We start from the raw sequence: 25,947 nt of genomic DNA on the forward strand, positions 1-25,947 counted from the left end.
GGCTGTTTGACGACAACCGCCATTAAAAATGAAAGAAGAAGAAGAAGAAGAAGAAGAAGCAGAAGTGCGGGATGTTCAAACATGTCGGCGGATTGTTTTGGTGGTTGTGTTGATGGTTACGGCAGAATACCGAGGAGATAATAAAGTCCGGTTCATCCAGCTACACTAAGTGAGGACTGTCCGCCGGTGGCCATGGACGGAGCCCGGGGGGAGGTCGACCGTGCGGCCGCTCCCGGGGGCTCCTATCCGCTGGAGCGACGGACGGACAGACCGAAGTCGAACCGCTTGAGCCGAAGCTTCAGGCAGAAACAGGCGGTGGAGTGCGAGTCACCGAAGAGCCAGCAATCCGGTCAGCAGCTGCGTTTTTCACCCCTTTTCTTTAATTTTAGCTTTTTGAAGCTGTGTTCTGTTTGCTCTGACTGAACCGAGTCAGATACTGTCCCTTACGTCTGGGCGTTCAAGGCCATTCGCCAGATTACATACAAATATACGCCGGTTTTAGGTTATCTTGTTTTCCGCCACAGATAAACGGCTTTTTATGCCATAATCTGACATGTCTTTAGAATTAGAAGAATTCACACTTAATTTCGGCATCAAACTAATGTATCGGACTACAACTATGTGTCTGAAATTTAACGTTTCAGCTGAACTGTCCAAGTGTCGTCGCCAGATCGTATTTAAATATCCGCCGATTTTAGGTTATCCTGTTCTCCCGCATAGATAATCGTCTTTCTATGACATAATCTGACACGTCTTTAGAATAAGCAGGGACCACACTTAAATTCGGCATCAAACAAATGTATCAAACTATAACTGTGTCTGAAATGTAAAGTTTCAGCTGATCTATGCAAGTGTCGTCGCCAAATCGTTTTTAAATCTCTGCCGATTTTCTAGTTTTCCCCGCGGATAATCGGCTTTTTTTGACCCAACCTCAGAAGTCTTTAAAATCCACAAGGTTCACACTTAAATTCGGCATAAAAATAATTTATTAAACTTCAACTACGTGTCTGAAATTTAAACAGTTTAATCTTAAATTGTCGCATTGAAGTGTCGTCGCCAGATCACGTTCAAATATCCACCGATTTTAGGTTTTCTTGTCTTTCACTACATATAATTGGCATCTGGTGACACAACACAACATGCATTTCGAATCGGAAGAGTTCCCACTTAAATTCGGCATAAAAATATCAAACTATGTGTCTAAAATTTAAACTGTTTGAGGTCAACTGTCCAAGATCCAATTCAAATATCCGCCAATTTTAGATTTTCTTGTTTTTCCCCGCAGATAATCGGATTTTTATGACATGATCTGACATCATTTTAAAATAATCAGGGTTTTCACTTAAATTCGGCATAAAGAATATCAAATTTAAACAGTTTCAGCTGAGCTGCCCCACTGTGAGCATGAACTGAACGCTTGGCGTTTGTTGTCTCTTGCCTCTTATCCAGATTTTAAGACTCCGACCAGAATCCTCAGGTCCAGACCTGTGAGGAGCAGCTTCACCGAAGAGTCTCCACACAACGACTCGGACATCCAGCTGGACATCGTCTGGGACGCCACGTCCCCGTCTCCCCACAGACTAGGTGAGCGCGTCCAGCCCATCAGCTCTGATTTGATAGTTTTATGTCGTTGTGGTTTTTCTGTGTTGACCCGTCGCGCTGTCCTCAGGTAAACGAGGTAAAAAACACAACGCTGGAGCCATGAACATCTCGGAGATCGTCCGTCGAATCGCTCCCAAGGTCAGAGGCTTAACGGGACGAACGCTGCTCAGAGCCCGGACGATATTAAATGACTGTCCTGTCTGGTTTGTGTGCAGCACGGCAGGACGGAGGTTTCGGAGCCGACCTTGCAGCAGTGGATCCGGGACATCGCCACCATCCCCTGCACGCCGGACGTCCAGGTCCCCAGGCCCAAGAAGAAACCCCAGAGGTGGGTTCAGAAAACCACCGTTCAGACATTCAGACCAGGATCCATCACGAAAATGGATCCTGGTGTGAAAGTTTCACACAGTTAACTTATTAATTAACTTGTGACTATTTCAACCAGGGATGGTTTGTTAGCATTGGAGCTAACAAAGTGTATCAGATGCCTCTAGAACCACATTCAAGGCCAGTTTCCCCTAACGACGAAGGCTATCCATCCCATAATACCATAACACCGTAGTCCTGTGTTACCTTCATGGAACTGGATCCAAAATGAAAGCAGTTTCCTTAAAACTGAGTGTCGTGTCATGTTTTGTTGTAGACCGAGTGGATTGGACGACCTCCTCAAACTGGCCCAACGCTTTGACCTCAACATGTTTCATCAGGATGAAGAAGAAGAAGAAGAAGAAGAAGAGGAAGTGGAGGAGGAAGTGGAGGAGGAAGTGGAGGAGGAGCACCAGCTGAGCCTGGAGCTCCTAACAGAGGATGTCCTTGAGGCCGAAGTCCAGGATGAATCCGCAGGAACGTGTCCTCCAGCCGCGCAGCTCGACCCGGATCAACACATGGACGATGATCTGGACTTCCTGTTCGACGGGCCGACCCAGCGCCTGAGCGGGAACATCAGGAACATCAGCCAGGCGCCGCCACAAGTCGAACCTTCAACCACCGCGGACGCTCCGGTCAAACCTCCCGCTTCAGGCGCGTCCAACGTCCAGCGCCCGCCGGCCGCCGCCGCCTCCTCCGCCGACTTTGAGGACGACTGGGAGAACGACGACCTGTTGAACGACTCCCTGTTGCTGGAGATGACCCAGAATCCTCTGGGCTTCGCGGCTCCGAAGCACTGCTCCACCCAGAAACCAGCGGGCGCTTTGAAACGGGAGCACGAACCAGATCCTCGCGCGAACGGACGAACCGGGACTAACTGGGAGTTCAACTGCAGCCCGACCGCCGTGAAACCAGAACCACGGACGTTTCTCAGACGCTCGCCGCCTGCTTCAAATACGGCCCAGAGCTCCCAGAAGCAGCAGCCTGACGTCCTGGTGTCCCGCCACCAGGCGGCGCCGGACTTCACGGACGAGGACCTGGACTCTCTGTTCTCGTCCGAGCCGGTTTGGGACGACCCGGCCGACGACTTCCTGCTCTGTGAGATGTGTGAGGACCTGGAGAACCAGATCCGGGAGGCGACGGGGCCGAGCGCCGCCACGACCCGCCCCCCCGGCCCGACGCCGACCCGGAGACCCGCCCTGCAGCCGGTCAACAGGATCCCAGAACCACGGAAACAAACCCCGGCCTCCTCTGCCCACATCCAGGTGAAAGGAGTCTTTCTTTTATCAACATCGATAAACAAAAGACGGTGTCTTTTTATCTTTGAGGCGCTTTGTGATGAGCAGCTTGAACAGAATATTAATTTTAAATTAAGACTAAGAAATAAATGAACCAATATGAAATAAAACGCGCAACAAACATTATTAGAATCATCAAAAATTAGAGTTATGTAAAAACTCGACCTTATCGTCCTTTTCTGGTGATGGCGTGAAGCTGCTAACGCTGTTAGCGCCGGGTCTGTCAGGCTAACAGAGACGCTACATTTCTGGTGTTTTAATAATAAAACGCTCTGCGTGGTCACATGTTGAATCTAACTCCAGGTGTTGCCTCCGTCTGCTTCCTCCGACGAACGTTTGGTCTCAGACACTTTGAAGGTTCGTTTCCGTCCTAATGAGGCTGATTTAAAAACTCAACTGAAGCCCCCAGATCAGCCTGGTTGCTGCCGTTAGCCCGTTAGCATCACGGTGGCTAGTATCTGTACCCATCGCCAGGTGGTTGTGTGTTGTGTGGGTGGAGGTTCAGGCTGGAGACGAGTGTGTGTGTGTGTGTGTGTGTGTGTGTGTGTGTGTGTGTGTGTGTGTGTGTGTGTGTGTGTGTAAATTAGAGATTCAATAACTAAAAGACAAACAAACAAAAAAAAAAAAACGAGAACGAGACAAATTAAAAACAGAACGTAAGAAATGCAGCGTAGTTAAACAGAGAGAGGAGAAGATTTATATTATAATATATACTTGTATACATACTAACAGGCAGTAGTTTGAGACCAGCATCAGTAACATAAATGATACTTTCAATAGTAATAATAACTTTATTATAATAGTTTTTTTGGATCCTCTGATCAGCACTGATGTAAATCCTGGCTCCTTCAACCAGAGTCCAGTATTTTGTGTTTCTGTTGAGCCGCTGACATGTCGCTGGTTTCTGTCTGTGCTCAGACCGGTTCGTGGCCCCCGGGGGCGGCGGCGTGCCTGCAGGCGAGCAGCAGGGTCCAGCAACACACCAACAAGAACCAGTTCAGGTTCAAGAAGCCCAACAAGCCGCTGGCGTCTTCTGTGACCAGCTCCGGTAAGAGCAGGAGGCAGATCATAGACGTACTGGTTTAGTTCACGTTTAATAAACTTCACTGTTATAAAACAAGGAGTTCAACTCAGGAATACTTTTACTTTTATTGGAAGAAAAATACAGTTTTCAAATTGATCCAACGTGGCCCAGATTGGATCCTGTGGAGTCCCTCTTTAGGCCCACGGTGCTTATGTTTGACACCTGTGTCTTAGACCGACCTGATGGAATCAAAGGGCTGCTGCTGTACAAAATAAATTTAAAATACAAATAGGATCAAGCTTAATTTATTTTTATTTCAGTATATTTTATTTCAGTTCAGCTCAATTTCATTTAATTTCATCAATTTTATTCCAGTTAATTTTAATTTATTATACTTTATTTTGATTCAAGTTTATTTTAGTATATTTTATTATATTTCAATTTAATTTCATTTAATTTCATCCAATTTTATTTTATTTCAATTTTATTTTGTAAATTTGAAATAAAATAAAATTGGATGAAATTAAATCATTTATTTTTTTAGAATATTTTATTTCAGTTCAGCTCAATTTCATTTAATTTCATTCAATTTTATTCCAATTAATTTTAATTTATTATACTTATATTATATTATATTTTGATTCAAGTTTATTTTAGTATATTTTATTTCAGCTCAGCTTAATTTAATTTCATTTCATTAAATTTTATTTAAAAATTAAATTAATTTTATTATACTTTATTTCAATTTAAGTTTATTTTAGTATATTTTATTATATTTTAATTTAATTTATTTTAATCCAATTTTATTTTATTTCAAATTTACAAAATAAATTTGAAATAAATAATTATTTCAGTTTAGTTTAATTTAATTCAGATTAAATTTATTTTATTATATTTTTATATGGATTTAATTAGATTATATTTTATTTCAATTCAAGTTTATTTTAGTATATTTTATTATATTTCAATAATTTAATTTAATTTCATCCAATTTTATTTTATTTCAAATTTACAAAATAAAATAAAAATAAAAATTGGATGAAGTTTAATTTATTTTTATTTTAGTATATTTTATTATAGTTAATTTATTTTATTATATTTTTATTTGGATTTAATTTCATCATATTAATTCAATTTCTTTTTATTCAAAATATTTGTTTTGTTATATTTTATTAGATTGGATTTTATTTCAAGTCAAGTTTATTTTAGTATATTTTATGATATTTTTTTCAATTTAATTTAATTTAATTTTATTTTATTGAAATTAAATTAAATTTATTTTACTACAATGTGATTTAATTTAATTTTATTAGTATTTTTCTATGGAACCGACACCAGGGCGACGTCTGTTGATGTTTTCTTGTCTTTTCTTGTGGCTGCTCAGCTGTGGCTGTGGCTCAGTGTTCGGCTGCAGAGATTGAGCTGAAGAAGCAACAGGCCCTGGAGAGGAGACGTCAGCGCCTTCAGGCCCAGAACCTCCAGCCCAGTCGAGTCCACCCGACGTGACCAGGAACCAACAGAACTGGTCCCGACGGTTCCAGGCTGAGACATTTTTAAACCTCTGAATGAGGTCGACGTGGAGCCGACTAATCAACATTCAGTTATTGCGCCTTCTTGTAAAATTAAATTGTAATTTGTTGTTTGTGTTTTTTTTTTGTTTTTTTAAATGGACCCAGGAGTAGCTGAGAGTTTTATGTCTGAAATAAGGTACAAGGGTCAGGATGTCGTTAGCGTAGCTTAGCGTCCACATTGTTCTTGGATAAGATTAAATACAACAATTCTGCACTTTATCAAAAAACTTGAAAACATTTGAAAAGGACAAAGTATGAAATAAAATACTACGTCTTCAGAGTGAACTCGAATGTCTCATTTACCTTCATGGAACCATCAGAGGACACAGAGCGGGACGGGGACCACGTGTTGACCCACGTAGCAGCTCAGCTTTAGAGGCTAACCCTGCTAGCATGCTAGCCTCAACGTTGACACATTTACAGCGTTTCTGGAAAATAAAATTGGACAGACAGACAATAATGTACGAGCACTCAACACCACACATACATGTTTAACAAAAATAAAAATAGAAACACAACATATTATTTACACAATATTTCCAAGAATCTCAAAATAAGTGAAAACAGAACAGAAAAAAATTAAATTGGATTTACAACCGAACAACCACGGCCGAATGTACAATATAAATATAAAAAAAACACACAATATTTACAAGAATATTAAAATAAGTGAGTACATTAGAAAAAATATATAAAATAAATCATGGCGTTTGGAGCTTTTTAAAACATTGGTGAAAATCTTCTGTCCAAGTTGAGCGGGAAATCATGAATTTAAATATCTGTTAGTTTCATATTTACCTCATGAGACCAAAGCATCTAACTTTCATCAAGATAAGATGAACATGTTTCGGTTTCTGGGATTAGTAGTAAATAATAATAAAAAATAAATGTCATCTTTGAACAGGAAGTGTTTTTTTTTTTATCTCAATATATATATATATATGTATATATATATATATATATATGTATATATAAATGGACACGGGTTACTTCACTGTATTTTACAATTTTTGTCACCAATGTGAACCAAAATATAATTATTATTTTAGTGCAAAGGCAGAATTGGAAAGGATGAAATTCCAAACGTTCTCAGACGAGTACTTTTGATTTTGTTACATTTTCATGTGACATCAAACTAGAAACGTTAATGAGAATAAATAAACAAGTGTATTGACCCTCCACTACCAGGACAAAGTGTCCCCGTATGAGGACGACAGGGTGTAAATGAAGCAGAATAAACTGCAACAAACCTAAAACCTCGCGTCCACATATGAGAACGGAGGGTCTCAGGAGGTTTTAAATCCACCCCAGGGGCGTCCTGAGCTGACAGTGGAATGACAATAAATGTTATTTGAAAGTAATTCTTTATTTTTCGTACTTGCTCTACGTCTTTAATTTAACTCAAAGATCCTAAAAAGTCTTAAATTCCACTCGTTCAAACCGGCAGAAGCTCTGATTCAGTTTTTTATCTGTGACGTCTCGTCCTTCGTACGATTTTCACATTAATGAATCTTCTTAGTAATAAATCTGTAAACGTTCCACCAGATCAAATTATTAGCTACAGATAAATATTTGTAATCATTTGGAATTAGCTAATTTAATTAGCATTAACTCACATCAGTGTCTGAATAAGAGAGTTGTTCACTTTGTTTTGTTTTCCCTGGATGAAAATAATCATTTTGTCACATTTCACTGTTTCGAAACTTGTTTTATTGATGAACTCATTATTTAAAAAAAAAAAGAAGAAGAAAGAAAAACAGGATCAGGATATTAGTAAGTCGTGTTATTTTTACATCAAATGGCGTAATAAATAAGTACATGTATTTGTATACAATTGAAACAAATCAAGAAAGAAGAAAAAAAGACACGTTTGTTAAACATGAAGCCAGTTAGCTTAGCATAGCTTAGTTTAGCTTAGCGATACAGACCAAAGAAGAACCACCAACCAGCTCTCATGAAGCAAATTAAAGTAATATCTTGTTTATTGAGTTAATGAGTTTAATTAAATGTTGCAGAAATGTGGGACGCTGATGTTCACAGACGATGTTTAGTTTGTTTTTAAAAATGGTCGACAGTCTGATCTAAATATGTGTAAATGTCACATAAAAGCAGGAAGTATCTGAAGCTGACGTTAAAGGTTTAAATCTTGTGTTCTTGAAACCATCATTTAAAACTTAAATAAATGTGAACGCAGGAGGACGAAGGTGTCCGACTGGTGTTTCTTCCTCTTCGTGTTCATAGAAAAACTGTAAAAGCCGAGAACATGCATCACGTTGCTTCTACACAAAATCACATGAAAAGCCAGAAGCAGCAAAAACTGAACAGAAAGTTTATTTTAAATAATCAATGGATAGTTTTTGTCATTTTAAAGAAGCTTCACGTCCATTTACACCGTCCTAAATGTTCAGGAATGTTTCAGAGTTTCTGGACAATGACAAAAAAAGAAAAAAAAAAAGAAGGCGATATCTTTCTGAACTTCAGTGATGTGTGGTGAGTTTCTTCCACGTTAATTTTTTGTAAATGCAAACAAAGATGTCTCCTGCCCCCAGTGTGGTACAGTGAAGCTCAAACATGGCAGAAACCGGCACCACCATCTTGTTCTGGGCGTCGTTTTACAATCAGAGGGTGGGTCCTCCAATGTTTACTGTGTTGCGTATGAACGCCGCCCTCTAGTGGACGGTGAGTTAATATAATTGGGCCACGTCCACTAACAGCCAAATGGCGGCCGAATGAAGAGGAACATGGACAAAAATGGCCCTAATGATGCCTGAGGATTAAGTTACCCAGTCATTAGCATGCTAACTGTTAGCCCTGCAGCCAACAGTTGCCTAGCAGTGGCCGATGTCACCACTTGAGCAGTTCATGTGAGCTTATATAGTTTAAACTAGGGCTGTCAAAATTAACATGGATTAATCTGTCATCATAATTAATCTGATCGATCATTTTAACCTAATAAGTTACCGTCGCCATGAACAAATGTGCAGCTGATCTGATAGTGACAGGCAGCAGAACCAACCAAAAGAGATGGAACATGCTAAACAGCACTTAAGTCCTCACCATGAGACATTTGAGGACAAAAAAAAACCCCAAGATGGATCAGTGGAGCCACATCAAGTATTATCACACTCTGCAGGAAGGAGTTTTCTTTTCACTAAAGCACTTCCAGCTTAAAATAGCACATTAATTAAGCCAAGCGTCAGTCTAGGATACTGCTAGCACTTGGGCTAATGTGGCTAAAAGCTAGAGACAAACCAAGACAAAGACAAGCTGGCAATGCTGTCCTGTAAATATGTGTCCACTCCTTCAACCACTGTCCCATGTGAGAGACTGTTCTCAGCTGCACTAATAATATAAATGAGAAGCGGTCAGCTCTCCTCTCATTGGACAATGTCAACAAGTTAGTTCGTCTCTGTAGAAACAGGGACAAGTTGTTTTGTTGGAACTGTTGAATGAGTTAAATCAACCGTTCTTTCTTGAGTCTGTTTGCTCATGCAAAATTAAATGCGACTAACATAGATTAAAAATTATTATTATTATTATTTCATCATAATTAATTGAAATTAATACACAGGAACTCTGAGATTAATCAGATTAAAAGTTTTAATGGTTTGACAGCACTAGTTTAAACATTACCTAGCTAACATCAGCTACCTGTAGATCTTACTGGGCAGGAGACGGGGCTTCTGCTCGTAAATGACATCACAAGATGGCGGCGCCCTTCTCTGGGATATTTTGGCTTCAGTTCCGTAATTATTCTTACAAAAGTAGCACAAACGCTAACAGTGATTGTAGGGCGGCAACTGCTTTTAGTGTTTCATCGATGAAATGAAATTAGTAAAAAGAATGTAATTGAAAATTATAACACATTTTACTATTCGAGTGTTTTGGGAAAAAATGTTTTGGCAGAAGAAGGAAGCTAAATTTCACAGATGTGTTTCTTCATTTCTGTCAGAATTAAGGTGAACTCAGAATAAACCAAGTTCAGCTGTCAGTAAACTGTTGTTGGCACTTCATGCTGTTTGATCAGAAATCTTTACCGCCGATGAGATGACACCAAAATAAATAAAATATAAAACCCATGCGCCCCCCCCCCCCCCCCCGAATAAAATCAGTAAAAACACTTCAGCTTCCCTCCAAACTGAAGAGGTTATTTCCAGTCGACTTTTTAAAGTGCGACGCTGAGCTCCCGACCCATCAGGAGACTGGATCTTCACACAGATCTCCAGTAAACGGACGAGGAAACAGAGATGAGCAGCTCTCAGACGTCCACGACCATCTTTTTGTGGATGTCCAGTCCACCCACGACCTGGAGAGGACAACAGAGAGTGAGCACCAAAGGGAGATTTTCAGTAATATACGTCAAATATTTATCCATGTAAATTCATAGGTCTTATTTCTGCCTCTAGGGGGCAGTGTAGTTAATGGAGACACACTAAAACCAGAGCTAATCTGACTCCAGCTCACCGCACAAAACTCCTCGAAGGAAATCCTGCCGTCGCCGTCTTTGTCGGCGTTGACGATGGTTTTGTCGACGATCTGCTGCAGCTGAGTGTCCTTCAGGTTACTGCCCACCATCATCTTCAGGACCTGGAAGAGCTCCCCGTTGGAAATGAAGCCGTCTTTGTCCATGTCGTAGATCCGGAAGGCGACTGAGGTCAAAGAGGAAAAACACAAGAGGTTTACTCAGGTCAGAGTTCAGCTCTTGAGGTCTAGAGACTCGACAGATACAGTAACTAATAAAAGCTAAAAACAAAACAAAAAACCAAAAAAACGTCTGGACAGAACCAAAAGGAAGTGATCAATAAGTTTGATCAGGTGACCAATCACACGGAGAATCAGAGCTATGGAAAAGAGTTGTTGTTGCTCATCAGGCTGGAAAAGGTTCCACAACCATCTCTAAAGAGTCTGGAAGCCACAAATAATCCACAGAGAGTCAGACAGACTGAAGACGACTGTTCCCCTCCACAGGAGTGGTCCACCAACAAACATCACTCCATCATAGTGGGAGAGGAACCAGAGGAACCCAGGGGAACTTCTAAGCAGCTAAAGGCCTCTCTCACATTGGCTGATGTTCATGTTGATGAATCCACTCAACAACCAAAGACACTGCTCTCTGTCCACAAAGGACATCTGGGACAATGTTTAGTGGACAGATGAGACCAGAGTAGAATAGTTTGGTTTAAATGTTTGGAGATGAACCAACACTGCATTCCAGCATCAGAACCTCATCCCTCCATGAAACATGGGGGCGCTAATGTCCTGGTTTGTTCCTGTTCTGCTGCATCTGCTCATCATTGATGGACCAATGAACTGTGAATTCTACCAGTGAACTCTAAAAAAAAATGTCACGACATGAGTCCATGAGCTGAATGTGAAGAGAAACTGGGTCATGGAGGAAAACAAGGAGCCCAAGAACACCAGTGGTTCTCCAGAAGAACAGGCAAATATTTCAGTGCAGGTTAAAATGTGACAGATGTGGCTCATCAGTGATTGTGCTGCCCTCTAGTGGACGTAGTGTTTTACATAGTTTATCAGATTGTTGAACACTTACAGCGTAACTTCTGCTGTTTGTCGCCTTTGACGCTGAACTGAGAGACTCCTTCAATGAACTCTGAAAACAGATTAAAACAAAACAATCAGTCAAAAGTGAATTATTTTTATTATTTTCATGTGAATTTGATATGTTTTAGCTGAAAATAAAGCTGCGACTACACGGTTCTACTGGAGCCAGATTCCGGTAACCTCTGGATTTTATTCTGATGCAGAGAAAAAAAATACGTAAAGATAATCTATTCCACTTGTTCTTTATTTATGATTATTCAATCGGGTTAAAACAAGATAAAAAAACAAGATGATAACAATATAAATAGCCCTTCTATGTTTGAAAGGGTGTTGGATGAAGTTAATAAAATCTTACCCCTTTTTTTGTTATGTTTTTATAGTTTACTAATCATATCATTTGGCAAGAAAAAAAAAAAAAAAAAAAAAAAAAGACGCGGTCAAACAAGGCACATTATTCATTGGTATAAAGTTTTGTGTCTGTATTTATTATGACAGTGTTTCTTCCAGATGAAGTTCCTCCTTGTTAAATCTAGAGGTTCAATCAAGTTCTGATCAGACTGATGCCGTCAGATTTATCAGAAAGGAAGTTCCTCTGGTTTCTAGTTGATACACTTCTAGTCTCCTGTAGCGTGATGCTGCCGCCTCCATGCTGTTCTACAGTTTGTTTCAGTGTGGGGTTTGCGTTGGAGCCTCTGGTGGACGTTTGAGTTACCTTTAAAGTCGACCTCTCCGTTGCCGTCTGTGTCGAATATGTCAATAACTCGCTGCACGAGTGGATTCTGTTGGAGCTCAGGTAGAGACATGAACTCCTCCACACTCAGGGAGCCCGAGTTATCTAGGTCGAGTTTCTTAAATCTCTTTCCCAGCCTCTTAATCTCATCTGCATCAACTGAATGGAAACATAGAGAGAGTGAGAAACTTATTCACAGCTGAAACAAGTTTGAACTTCAGAAGTTCCACCGTTTATGTTCAGACCTGTCGCCCCTGCCTCCAGAAACATTTCTGAGTAAACCATATCTACAGACTCACCAGGTTTCTTCCTCGCACTCGTCATGGCTGCACCAGTAGTGGCGAACGTCCTGGTGCTGTAAGCACTAACCCTGGGTCATGTGACCCCTCCTCCAACACTAATCACTCTGCTGACGACCATGAATAGAGATTATCGGCCCTGACACACTATAAATACTATGAGCTAGGAGTTGTAATAATAATGATAATAATAGGAGGAAGAAAGAACGAAAGAAAGAAATGTGAAAACAGCAACATGTCTTCTGCCAGGCAAAATGCAAAATCCCTTCGGTTTCCATCTCTTTCTTTGCTTATCGTACAGAATGGACTGAATGCGTCGGCCTTTTTTTTTTTTTTACTCTAGAGTGACCAGATTTCTGCAATGAAATCTGGGACATTTAAAACTGAACATATTTTATATCATATTGTTACATATATTTTATCAAGATTAAATGAAGAAACAGGGATAATTACGGGTTACTTTATTTTGACATATTTATTCACTGTTAAACATATTTAAACTGTTATGTCTGTAATCTAAATTTTGTTTTCTAATTCATAAAACGTTTTTGGGAACAGCTTTAGCCGGGAAACAGGTCATCCAAATAACCATCCCCAGAAATGAGGGACCTTTGGTCCCCCTAATTGGATGAATAAAAGGATGTGGCTACTTTCTCCTGACTCATATGCCGGCTCTCGTCGTACTCCAGCTTGTGTTTGTTCTTCAGGTGGTGGGATAAATTTGTTGTGTTGACATCCTTAGCCATTATCTTTTTTTTTGCAAACCTTTTTTCTTGCCAACCTTGTCTTGTGCTACCGGTTCACCCTGTTCCGTTGGCTCATGTGGCCCTTAAAGCTAAGCGACATGCCCTCTTCCGGAAGTGGCTAGGCCTTCCCCAATGCCTGTCAGGTTCAGCTCTATTTGGAAGGAGGATTCCACTGAAAACCATCAGCTAGGGCTATAAACTGAAGAAGGTGAGACTGGGGTTTGAAGTGAAAAATCCACCTGACCCAGGGATACTGAGTGCCAAAGTCCACGTACAAACAGGAAGAAGATGGGACATATTGCATGCAGCAGATGAGCCCATAACCCGGCTGAAACACCAGGAGGTTGTAGGATTGGTGCAACATGGCACGGCAGGGTTTGGACGGCAAACATCACCCAAGCCATGGTCCAAAGCTTCAAGAGAGGAAAGAAAACAGCTTGTGACTTTGAAAGTCAAGAGGGAAGAGGAGGGCTACAAGGCCCTGGCAGTGACCCAGTTCCAGAAAGGAAGATGGACCACCTGGAAGGTTGTCACCCAGAAGTCCATCACATGGTCTGACCTATGGAAGCACCCAAAACCAGCACCTCTGGTACGGCACAGAAGATCCGTGACAACTTTGCAGTCACCAAAGTCTCCAGCACATCCTTGTGGTGCAAGACTGTGCTGACCCAAGGGCGTTTCGGGTGGCGTCACAAGACGGTTCTGCTAAAGGTAGCAGAAACCATCGAGGTACGCAGGCTCGAGGTGAACCATGCCAGTCCACCAACATCACACCTGTCCATTCAGTTCGTCACACAAGAGAGGACGGCATTCAGCAGCACAGTAAGAGAGAGGTCCTTGCTGACACCTGGAGGGGACTGGGCCCTTAGAGCCGACCTGGATCAACACTTGAAGTTCCCTCAGGAGATTGCAATAACCTCCCTCCGTCCAGACATGGAGATTCAGTCCATCACCATGAAGACAGTCATTATGACAGAACTAATTGTGCTGTGGGAGGATGGGCTGGAGGCTGCTTTTGAAAGGAAAAAGGAGAGGTGTGCGGAACTGGCAGTTGCATTCATACAAGCTGGGTGGAGATCACACGCGTTGTTGCGGTTGGTTGCAGGGGGCTTCACTGCAACCTCCATCCAGCAATTCCTCAAGACCCTTGGCATCAGAGGCGCCAAATTAGAAAAAATTCTCAAAACGCTGGCAGAGCAAGGCCGCTTTTAGCTACGACTCCATATAAGGATAAGGTGTGGGCGAGAGACGGATTCTAGAGCCGGCTGCAGCTGCTCCACCACCTGGAGAAGATTCGGGATTAAAGGAGCGAAACATCTACAAAGGATGGCTCCCAGGTAATGACCCTGCAGCCTGACCAAAAGGCACTGGCTGAAGTGCAACAGGCAGGATTGTCTTGATTGTCATGTGGTCTCATCTGTGCGTGCAACTATTGCATTTGAAATAAATTATCAGAAAAGAAAATGGAGCAGATTTAAACGCACTTCCAACCAGTTCGAGAAAGACTTTATAGACAGACAGGGAAAAAATCCTTTGAGAAAATACAAAATTGAAGAGAACATTCATTACTGCACCACCTCCTTTACTTTTCCTGTCACATTTGATGGAATGACTTAATCTTTGCTATAAATGTTAGCATTGAGACACGTTTCTTAGATATCAAACCACGTGGAGGAGTTTCACTTACTGAGACAGTCCTGTTACAGAAGCAAACTACTTGCATTTATGAGCCCAGGCACTTCTCACAAATCAAGGGTGGATACAATTTGATTAGTAAATTTTTGTGTTTGGATGAGCAGTATTATCAGGAGAAGGAGTAGTGATACTCTTTACTGGCTGCTCCATCACTGACAAACTTTAGCCATTCTTCAAACAGAGTGAACCATTACTCTGTTTAATCACACAGAGCTGTGGATAGTTAAAACTGATATTGTTCACAACACAGCTACAGTCAGAGGAGAAGCTAAACTGCAAAGACTTGATTCAATGTCAGTTTCCTGAAATAAACTCAAACTTTACTGAGGTTATTAAACCAAGTTCAAGTTGAAACGCTGAGTGAGGTATTGGTTTAAAAATGTTTGCTTAACTGATTTGAATGAAACTGCAAAGTTACATATCGGCGCCCAGTGTACGGCAAAGTCTCTTACCCATTGTTCGCAATGAAAAAAAACATCCAGATTTAAGTTAATAGGTAATAAATTCCTATTGCATAATTACTGCATGGGTGATGATCTTTCAGCTGGCAACAAGTTATTTATTCACAAAACAATTGCCAGGCTCCAAATTAGATGCGCTTAGATGAGCAGCATTATCAAGAGAATGTGTACTGACACATGTTAACTGTAGTTCGATTTGATAATACGGAGCTGTGCAAATCAAGACTGAGGTCAACTAGAGGTCAACACAGCAACAACCATCAGATCAACTTGTTGAACGTCACTGTATTTCAAACTCATTGTATCTTAACATGAAGCAGGAAACAACAGAGTTAAAGTCAGAGGAGGAGCTAAACTCGAAAGACCAGATTCGTGTTACATCATTTTCTTGAAAGTCAAACTTAGTCAGAGCGACGGCAGAGCTGCAGTCCAGATAAACTTCTGTGTTTCTGTCTGAAAAAAATTCATCTGAGTTCATCTGTTCTTTCTCAACATCTGACTCAAATACTGGTGAGTACAGCTGATAATATTTACTGTTTCAACAACCAGCATCAAAACTTAGACCTTCAGTCCAACAGGAAGTTCCACTCTTTCCTCTTCACACTGACTCAGCATGTTTCTAAAGAAGTTCAATAACTCATCAATAATCAATAAATCTCTACATAAACTGTGTTTTTCTCTCTTTCTCTCTTGTTGTCAGTGTGTAGACATGTCTGCTGCCAGATGTCTGAGATCTGAAGATCAGTTTCTGTGCTCCATCTGTCTGGATGTGTTCACTGATCCAGTTTCTATATCATGTGGACACAACTTCTGCAAACACTGCATCACTCAACACTGGGATACTACTGGTCTATGTAAGTGTCCCCTGTGTAAAGAGATATTCAACATTAGACCTCAGCTGAAGACCAACACTTTCATCCGTGAGATGGTTGCTGAGTTCAGACATGAAGCTCAACAGAAAGCCAGCAGCAGCAGCTCAAAGCAACAAGCTGCCAAACCAGGGGAAGTTCCCTGTGACATCTGCACTGGAACCAAACTGAAGGCCCTGAAGTCCTGCCTGGTGTGTCTGCTCTCCTACTGTGACTCTCACCTGGAGCCTCATCTGACAATGTCAGGCCTGAAAAGACATCAGCTGATCCACCCTGTGGACAACCTGGAAGACAGGATGTGTAGGAAGCACGATAAACCTCTGGAGCTGTTCTGTAAGACCGACCAGACATGTGTCTGCATGCTCTGCTCCGTTTTAGACCACAAGACACATGAATTTGTTCCTCTGAAAGAAGAATATGAAGGAAAGAAGGTAGAGCTGGGGAAGACAGAGGAGGAAATTCAGCAGATGATCCAGAAGAGACGACTGAAGATTGAGGAGATGAAAGAGTCAGTGAAGATGAGTAAAGTTGCTGCAGACAGAGAGAAAGCAGAAGGTGTTCAGGTCTTCACTGCTCTGAAGGAGTCTGTTGAGAGAGGCCTGGACAAGCTCAACAAGGAGATCGAAGACAAACAGAAAACAACAAAGAAACAGGCTAAACATTTCATCAAAGATCTGGAACAGGAAGTCTCTGAGCTGATGAAGAGGAGCTCTGAGGTAAAGCAGCTGTCACGCTCTGAAGACCACCTCCACCTCCTCCAAAGCTTCTCCTCCCTGAAAGCTGCTCCACCCACCAAGGACTGGACAGAGGTCAGTGTCTGTCCACCATCATATGAGGGGACTGTGGTGAGAGCTGTGACTCAGCTGGAGGAGACACTCAGTAAAGACATGAAGATGCTGGTTGAGGCTGAGCTGAAGAGGGTCCAGCAGTATGCAGTGGATGTGACTCTAGATCCTGATACAGCACATCCTAAACTCATCCTGTCTAATGATAGAAAACAAGTTCACTGTGGTGACGTGAGGAAGAAGCGTCTAGGCAACCCAAAGAGATTTTCTAGATGTGTCATTGTTTTAGGAAAGAAGAGTTTCTCTTCAGGCAGATTTTACTTTCAGGTTCAGGTTAAAGAAAAGACCAAATGGGATCTAGGAGTGGCCAGAGAGTCAATCAACAGGAAGGGAAGCATCACTCTGAGTCCTAGGAATGGTTACTGGTGTGTAAGTTTGAGAAATGGAAATGAACATACAGCCAATGTTAGTCGTCCAGTACATCTCTCTCTTGGTTCTCGTCCTGAGATGGTGGGGGTGTTTGTGGATTATGAGGAGGGTCTGGTCTCCTTTCATGATGTAGATACTGCAGCTCTTATCTACTCCTTTACTGGCTGCTCCTTCGATGACAAACTTTATCCATACTTCAGTCCCTGTACGAATGATGGTGGTGAAAACTCTTCACCTCTGATCATCTGTCCTGTTGACTCATACGATGAGGAAACTGATGATTTCATTGATTTATTTTCATAAGAGAACAAATGTCCCGTTTGTTTTCTACAAATCTCACATTAGTGGTTATTTAGAGTTCGTTCTAAGTTTAAGTGTTGTGTATATCCCAATACAATTATGCGGTGCATTCATCTAGAATGCTCATAATATGGAGACTCTCTCTTTAAATATCTGTGAAATGCTTAAAGTTGTATGAGTTTAAGAGTTTAGTTCAGCATTTATTTTCAATTCTAGAAGAAATCAGGTTTTGAAGATTTTCTTTTTCTGGATAGAGGGTTAATTGTGAAAACTGGTAAGACTCCAATGTAAAAGATAGAATAGAAACCCTTTTCTGGGGTAATTAAACTAAGTTCAAGTTGAAATGTTGAGTGGTGTGTTTGTCTTCTTTGTCAATCTTTTATTATTCTTGTAGGCATTAAAGCCAGCCTGGATGTTGTAGGTTTTGAAGATACTGGAAAACAACATCAACATCTGATGATGTAAGTGATCATTGACCAGCTAAAGATGAGTGGAAGCTGGAAGTCCAACATAGACAAGCATCATGATCTATACACTGAATTCATGCTAACAACTTCATAGAGAGAGCATGTGGCCACAGTGTTCACTTTCTCAATTGTTACTGTTGAGGAACTGAGACCAATACATCTCTTGGAGTAAAGCTCCACACATGATGTTCACAACAGTTAACATTAGCTTGCTTAGGCTAAAATCATCTGGTTAAAGCTAACATAGGTGCTGTACATTGCATAAGCTATATTTTATGAGACTGACTTGAATAACACTGTGAAGTACCATACTGGTGCCCAGTGTGAGGCAAAGTGCTTTTGTCAACTGTTCATAAAAGTGAAAAACTAATTTCCAAGTTTATTCCTGCACTTCTATGGCACCTACAGTCACTTCCAAAAGTATTTGAACAGCAAGGTAGATTCCCTTGCCTTTGTTGTTCACTGAAGACATCTGAGTTCAAAAGATGAGTATGAGACAAGAGTTCAGAATGTCAGCTTTTATTTCCTGTTATTTACATCTTGATGTATTAAACAACTCGGGACATACCACCCTTTGTTTGAACCCATTTTTTAATCGTGAGCAAAACTACTGGAACATGTGACTGACAGGTGTTTCTTGTTGACTAGGTGTTGCCTTTAAGGTTGATTGTTCAAACATTAAATAGCTTTGCATGACTAGTGTACTTTTTGGCCTGGGTTGAAACCTATGAAATATGCATTTCTTGTTAAAGAGGATAAACCAACATGGAGACCAGAGAGCTGTCTATGGGAGAAAAGCAAGCTATTTTCAAGATGAGAAAATAAGGAAAATCAATCAGAGCCATTGGACAAACATTGGGTATAGCAAGCACAACAATTTGGAATGTCCTGAATAAGAAAGAAACTACTGGTGTACTGAGCAACTGATGATGAACAGGTTGGCCAAGAAGTTATGGATACTGTACAGAAGTACAGAGATGAGCCACAAAAGTTCTGGAACACAATCTTCTGGACTGATGAGACCAAGATTAGTCTCTACCAAAATGATGGAAAGGTCAAAGTGTGGAGAAAGAAAGGAACTGCTTATGATCCGAAGCATACAAGCTCATCTGTGAAGCATGGTGGAGGTAATGCCATGGCTTGGGCGTGCATGGCCACTTCTGGAACAGGCTCATTAATATTTATTGATGATGTAACTGATGATGGTAACAGCAGAATGAATTCCAAAGTTTACAGAAACATTTTGTCTGCCAATTTACGGAGAAATGCATCCAAACTATTCGGGAGTAATTTTATCATGCAGCAGGACAATGACCCAAAGCACGCTGCCAACAAAGCAAAGGACTTCATCAGGGGAGAAAGTGGAAGATGTTAGACTGACCAAGACAATTGCCTGACCTTAACCCAATTGAGCGGCATTTCACCTCCTGAAAAGGAGACTGAAGGGAGAAACTCCCCGAAACAAACAAGAATTGAAAGAAGCTGCGGTAAAAGCCTGGAATAGTATCACAAATGAGAATGCAACAGTTTGGTGATGTCGATGGGCCGCAGGCTTGAGGCAGTCATTGCAAGCAAGGGTTATACCACCAAATATTAAATGTTATTTACTTTAATTTGTTGTTTGTATTGTATTTATTTGTTCCATTAGTTTTGCTCACCTAAGAATGCTGCGGTATAATATAACACATCTAGATGTAAATACCAGAAAAATAAAAGCTGACATTCTGAACTCTTGTCTCATACTCATCTTTTAAACTTAAACCCAAATGTCTTCAGTGAACAACAAAAACAAGGGAGTTTGCCTTATTGTTCCAATACTTTTGGAGGGGGCTGTAGGTGGGGAATAGGTCACCTTAATTTTGTTTTAACTGTAAAGTGACAATAAAGATATTCTTTTCTATTCTTGTATCATAAAACCAATTAGACACATGTTGTGATCACAATATAAACACATTATTTTTAAATGAGAAAAAAGTCTCTACCTGGACTTAACTAAGCAAAGTGATAGGAGCCTCCTCTTCAATAATTATTGAATGGACAACGCAAGATTATTAAAAACTGGAAAGATAGTGGGGAACCATCGTCTTCCAGGAAGAAATGTGCTCAATTTAAAAAAATCCTGATTCACGATGACGGGTGATCACTTAAAAGTTTGGTGAAATCAAATGGAGAAAAACAACAGCAGAACTCAGGGCTATGTTTATAGTGAAAGTGAGCACAAAACGTGAAAAATATGAAGGGAACTAAGGGATTGATACTGAAAAGCTGTGAAGTCTTAAGAAAACCACTAATCAGTGAGGACAACTGGGAAAAAAGGCTCCAATCTGCTAGGGAGCATGAGGATTGCATTGGAGACATGGAAGGAGGTTGTGTCATCTGATGAGTCCAGATTGACCTTGTTCCGGAGTGATGGGGGCATCAGGGAAAGAAGAGAGGCAGAGCTATGATGTCCGGTTGCTGTAGTTGCTGAATACCTGAATATACTGAATGACCAGGTTATTCTATCAATGGAGTTTTTTTCGCTGATGCCACAGCCATATTCCAAGATGACAATGCCAGGATTCATGAGGCTCAGATTGTGAAAGAGTGGTCACTCTTGTCAACCATGCTTTATTTTATCCAGAAAACAACATGTATCGTTGTTGAAATGTGTTGGGTTTAGGGTGACTTATATGCACCTACAAACAGTATACCATCTCTACCAAGGTGAAACTGCAAATATTATCATCTGGGAGCTCACAGAGCTGCAGGACATCAAATTAGACATGCTGATACATTTAATATCTATAGTTTTAGTCAGCAACTACTAAAAGTGGCTTAAGAAATGTCTAACGCAGCATTATTAAAAGCTGGAGTGATGTTGGGAGACCATCGTCTTCCAAGAAGAAATGTGGTCGGTTTAAAAAAATCGGGATTGATGGTGATCAGTGATCACTTATGTTTGGTGAAATGAAATGGAAGAAAAACAACAGTAGAACTCAGGGCTATGTTTAATCGTAAAGTAAGAGCTTTTCCACACGGAAAATGTGAAGGGTACTCAACCACTAATCAGTGAGGCTAACCGGGAAAAAAAGGCTTCAATCTGTGGTGGGGCATCAGGGTGAGAAGTGAGGCGGATGAGGTGATGCCGCCATTATGCCTAGTCCCTACTGTATCAGCCTGTGGGGGCAGTACTATGATGTGGGGTTGCTGCAGTTGCTGAATACCTTGATGTACTGAAAGACGTCAAGGGCATATTCCAAGATGACAGTGCCAGGATTCAGGGGGCTCAGAATGTGTCGCTGGTAACTCTTGTCGCCCATGTTTTATTTTATCTTAAAAACAACATGTATTGTTATTGTAATGTGTTGTGGTCAGGGTGACCTACAGAAAGGGCGGGTACTCTGAACTGCTGTTTGGCATATAAGCGTAGACAACAGTCAGGACCTGTTCCCCGACCTGAAGGCACAGGGAAGCAACTCTTTCGTCCATCCGAGAGAACCCCAACATGCTGGCAGAGAGTCTTGGGGCAAGCAAAAAGCCCACCCCGGCCCTCCGCCTCTCACCCGGAGCAGCACCAGCAAAGAAGAGGGTCCAACCCCTCTCAAGGACTTGGGATACAGGGTCAACGCTAGGTGTCAAGGTGAGGCCGACTATATCTAGTCGATAGTGCTCAACCTCTTCCACAAGCTCTGGCTTCTTCCCTGCCAGAGAGGTGATGTTCCATGTTCCAAGAGACAGTATCCATAACCAAGGATCAGACCGCCAAGGCCCTCACCTTGGTCCGCCGCCCAATCCACATAGTACCTAACCCTTCCTACTCCTCCTGTGGGTGGTGTGCCACAGGGAGATGAGCACACTTGCTGGGCCCGACCGGGCCCCGTGGGCGAAGGCTCGGCCACCAGGCACTCGCCCACGAACCCCAGCCCCAGGCCTGGCTCTAGGGTGGGGCACCGGTAAACCTCCAGGCCAGGTAAACTGTCTCTCCTAGTTTTTCTGCATTCACAGTCTTTGGAACCGTTGTTTGTCTGTCCCTTTGCCTAGGAATAATCTGCCCTGGGAGACCCTACCAGGGTCAAAATGCCCCTGACAGCAGAGTCCTTATGGTTATTAGGACTGTCAAACTCCTCCACCAAGATAAGGCGACGGTTCTAGGAGGAGTGTATTGAAAGTGATATTCTAATTTCATGAAACAGTGTCTGTGGCCCAACATCAATTCGTGACACAAATTATATTGCATTTGAAATAAAAAAGATTGGGACAGCAGATTTGAATACGCTTCCACCCACTTCAATAAACAATTTATAGACAGGATTTACTTAATTACCTCTCTCTCTCTTTGCTATGAATGTCAGTGTTAAATCAGGTTTCTTAGATATCAAACCATGTGGAGGAGTTTCATGCACTGAGACATTTACACTACAGTTATAGAAGCAAACTACTTGTATTTATGAGCAGAAAGTCAAACCCTGGAAAGTTCTCACAAATCTAGGATAAAAAGAATTTCATTAGTAAAGTTAGGTGTGCTTAGATAAGCAGTGTTATCAAGACAAGAAGTACTGATACATTTAATCTCTGTATTTCTGTTTAATAATACAGAGCTGTGGATAGTCAAGTCTGATGTTGTTGTTCTCTTCATCCAGCAGAGGCCAACATGACAACAACCATCAGATGAACTTGTTGAACAAGACTGACGTGGCGCTGTGAATGGTTGAGAAAAGAGACATACTGATCTCTTTTTGAGCTGAAAAAAACTGACACCAGGAAAAAAAAATTCTCTATGTCTGTATATCCTTATATACTGTTCATTACATATACGCTTGTAGTTACCCCATATATTAATATCCGTGTATTTATACACTTTATACATTTATGCTTCGTTACAGTTTTTCCATTTACTTTAAAAAAAATGGGTTAAGAGTTAGGATTAGAAAAAACGTTGCACATTAATAAAGTAATTCTGATTCTGATTGTGAGTTTATTTTTGGACTCATTTCTCAACTTGAAGCACAAAATAAATCATGACAGAGCTGCAGTCAGAGGAGGAGCTAAACTGGAAAGACCAGATTCAACATCACTTTCCTGAAATGAAACTCAAACTTTGTCAGAGCGACGGCAGAGCTACAGTCCAGACAACTGTCTTTGTTTCTGCCAGAAGAAAATTCAACTGAGTTCATCTGTTCCTAATCAACACCTGACTCAAATACTGGTGAGTACAGCTGATAATATTTACTGTGTTTCAACAACTTACATAGCAGATCCAAGATTACGATTTAAAATTATTTAAAACAGCTCAGCCATAAGCACATGAAAATAGAAATATTTTTAACCTGGATTTAAAGGTGCTTACAGTTGGGGCTGATTTGAGTTCTGCTGGTAGTTTGTGGTATGACATCATAACAGGTAAATGCTGCTTCACTGTGTCTGGTTTGAACTCTGTGCTCCACTATGTGACCTGAGTCAGTAGATCTCAGAGCTCTGCTGGGTTTATACTCTGTTAACATGTCATTCATGTATTCTGGACCTAAACCATTCAGTGATTTGAAACCCATAGCAGAACTTTAAAATCTATTCTGTAGCTGACTGGGAGCCAATGTAAAGACTTGAGAACTGGGGTGATATGCTGTGATCTCTTTGTTCTGGTTAAAACTTGAGCTGGAGCGTTTTAAATAAGCTGCAGCTGTTTCATACTTTATTGGGGGAGTCCAGTCAAAAGACTGTTACAGTAGTCGAGTCTATTGGAGATGAAGGCATGAATCAGTTTCTCCTGATCTGTTTGGGTCATAGAGCCTTTAATTCTGGATATGTTCTTAAGTTGATAAAAGGCTGTTTTGGTGACTGATTTGATATGACTGCTGAAGGTCAGATCTGAGTCTATCAACACCCCAAGGTTAAGGACTTAGTCTTTAGTTTCTACAGACAGTATGTTTCTTTAGAAGTTTGATAACTCATCAATAATCAATAAATCTCTACTGAAACTGTGTTTTTCTCTCTTTCTCTCTTGTTGTCAGTGTGTAGACATGTCTGCTGCCAGATGTCTGAGATCTGAAGATCAGTTTCTGTGCTCCATCTGTCTGGATGTGTTCACTGATCCAGTCTCTACCCCATGTGGACACAACTTCTGCAAACACTGCATTACTCAACACTGGAATCATAAAGACACGTTCCAGTGTCCGATGTGTAATAAAGTGTTTGAAACAAGACCTGAACTAGACATCAACACTTTGTTCTCTGAGATTGTTGCTGAGTTCAGACATGAAGCTCAACAGAAAACCAGCAGCAGCTCAGAGCAACAAGCTGCCAAACCAGGAGAAGTTCCCTGTGACATCTGCACTGGAACCAAACTGAAGGCCCTGAAGTCCTGCCTGGTGTGTCTGCTCTCCTACTGTGACTCTCACCTGGAGCCTCATCTGACAGTGTCACGTCTGAAAAGACATCAGCTGATCCACCCTGTGGATAACCTGGAAGACAGGATGTGTAGGAAGCACGATAAACCTCTGGAGCTGTTCTGTAAGACCGACCAGACATGTGTCTGCACGCTCTGCTCTGTTTTAGACCACAAGACACATGATGTTGTTCCTCTGAAAGAAGAATATGAAGGAAAGAAGGTAGAGCTGGGGAAGACAGAGGATGAAATTCAGCAGATGATCCAGAAGAGACGACTGAAGATTGAGGAGATGAAAGAGTCAGTGAAGATGAGTAAAGTTGCTGCAGACAGAGAGAAAGCAGAAGGTGTTCAGGTCTTCACTGCTCTGAAGGAGTCTGTTGAGAGAGGCCTGGACCAGCTCATAAAGGGGATCGAAGACAAACAGAAAACAACAGAGAAACAGGCTGAAGGTTTCATCAAAGATCTGGAACAGGAAGTCTCTGAGCTGATGAAGAGGAGCTCTGAGGTAAAGCAGCTCTCACGCTCTGAAGACCACCTCCACCTCCTCCAAAGCTTCTCCTCCCTGAAAGCTGCTCCACCCACCAAGGACTGGACAGAGGTCAGTGTCTGTCCACCATCATATGAGGGAACTGTGATGAGAGCTGTGACTCAGCTGGAGGAGACACTCAGTAAAGACATGAAGAAGCTGCTTGAGGCTGAGTTGAAGAGGGTCCAGCAGTACGCAGTGGATGTGACTCTAGATCCTGACACAGCACATCCTCACCTCATCCTGTCTGATGGTGGAAAACAAGTGAACCATCGTGACATGAGGAAGAATCTTCCAGACAACCCAGAGAGATTTTCTAAATATTTTAATGTTTTTGGGAAGAAGAGTTTCTCTTCAGGCAGATTTTACTTTCAGGTTCAGGTTAAAGGAAAAACTGAATGGACTTTAGGAGTGGCCAGAGAGTCAGTCAACAGGAAGACAAACATCAAACTGAGTCCTCAGAATGGTTACTGGACCGTTTGGTTGAGAAATGGAAATGAATACAAAGCTCTTGATGATCCTCCAGTGTCTCTCTCTCTCTTGGTTCTCGTCCTGAGAAGGTGGGGGTGTTTGTAGATTATGAGAAGGGTCTGGTCTCCTTTTATGATGTAGATACTGCAGCTCTTATCTACTCCTTTACTGGCTGCTCCTTCGATGACAAACTTTACCCATTCTTCAGTCCCTGTAATAATGATGGTGGTAAGAACTCTGCACCTCTGATCATCTGTCCTGTTGACTAATACCATGAGGAACCTCGTGAGCTACTTGATGCATTTTTATTTTGAAACAACAGATTCCCTGTTGGTTTCCTACCGGACATCTGTGGTTATTTAGACTTTATTCTAAGTTT

At 41.4% G+C, this 25,947-nt stretch overlaps 4 protein-coding genes and 1 pseudogene across 4 annotated transcripts; 4 read left to right on the forward strand and 1 right to left on the reverse strand.

Annotated features, from left to right (window-relative positions):
• etaa1a (ETAA1 activator of ATR kinase a) lies at window positions 1–6,146 on the forward strand. Its single transcript, XM_047575708.1, has 7 exons — window positions 1–349; window positions 1,450–1,584; window positions 1,670–1,740; window positions 1,818–1,930; window positions 2,246–3,233; window positions 4,185–4,314; window positions 5,675–6,146. The coding sequence occupies exons 1-7, from the start codon at window positions 193–195 to the stop codon at window positions 5,794–5,796; spliced, it is 1,716 nt and encodes a 571-aa protein (XP_047431664.1). The 5' UTR covers window positions 1–192; the 3' UTR covers window positions 5,797–6,146.
• Window positions 6,147–7,548: 1,402 nt separating this feature from the next.
• On the reverse strand, window positions 7,549–12,622 carry ppp3r1b (protein phosphatase 3 (formerly 2B), regulatory s1ubunit B, alpha isoform, b). The gene is made up of 5 exons (XM_047578553.1): window positions 12,453–12,622; window positions 12,136–12,312; window positions 11,413–11,472; window positions 10,326–10,510; window positions 7,549–10,167 (listed from the first exon to the last, which is right to left on the reverse strand). Exons 1-5 carry the CDS (start codon window positions 12,475–12,477, stop codon window positions 10,120–10,122), a joined length of 495 nt encoding a protein of 164 aa, XP_047434509.1. The 5' UTR covers window positions 12,478–12,622; the 3' UTR covers window positions 7,549–10,119.
• A 277-nt stretch (window positions 12,623–12,899) lies between these two features.
• On the forward strand, window positions 12,900–14,418 carry LOC125004147. The gene has a single exon (XM_047578552.1). The coding sequence runs from the start codon at window positions 13,760–13,762 to the stop codon at window positions 14,408–14,410; it is 651 nt and encodes a 216-aa protein (XP_047434508.1). The 5' UTR covers window positions 12,900–13,759; the 3' UTR covers window positions 14,411–14,418.
• A 1,330-nt stretch (window positions 14,419–15,748) lies between these two features.
• On the forward strand, window positions 15,749–17,928 carry LOC125004144 (E3 ubiquitin-protein ligase TRIM21-like). The gene is made up of 2 exons (XM_047578551.1): window positions 15,749–15,864; window positions 16,055–17,928. Exon 2 carries the CDS (start codon window positions 16,064–16,066, stop codon window positions 17,738–17,740), a length of 1,677 nt encoding a protein of 558 aa, XP_047434507.1. The 5' UTR covers window positions 15,749–15,864; window positions 16,055–16,063; the 3' UTR covers window positions 17,741–17,928.
• A 5,307-nt stretch (window positions 17,929–23,235) lies between these two features.
• Window positions 23,236–25,941, forward strand: LOC125004146 (annotated as a pseudogene).
• The last annotated feature ends 6 nt before the right edge of the window (window positions 25,942–25,947 follow it).

The sequence above is a fragment of the Mugil cephalus genome, chromosome 2 (assembly GCF_022458985.1).
Source record: "Mugil cephalus isolate CIBA_MC_2020 chromosome 2, CIBA_Mcephalus_1.1, whole genome shotgun sequence".
Classification (NCBI taxonomy): Eukaryota; Metazoa; Chordata; class Actinopteri; order Mugiliformes; family Mugilidae; genus Mugil; species Mugil cephalus.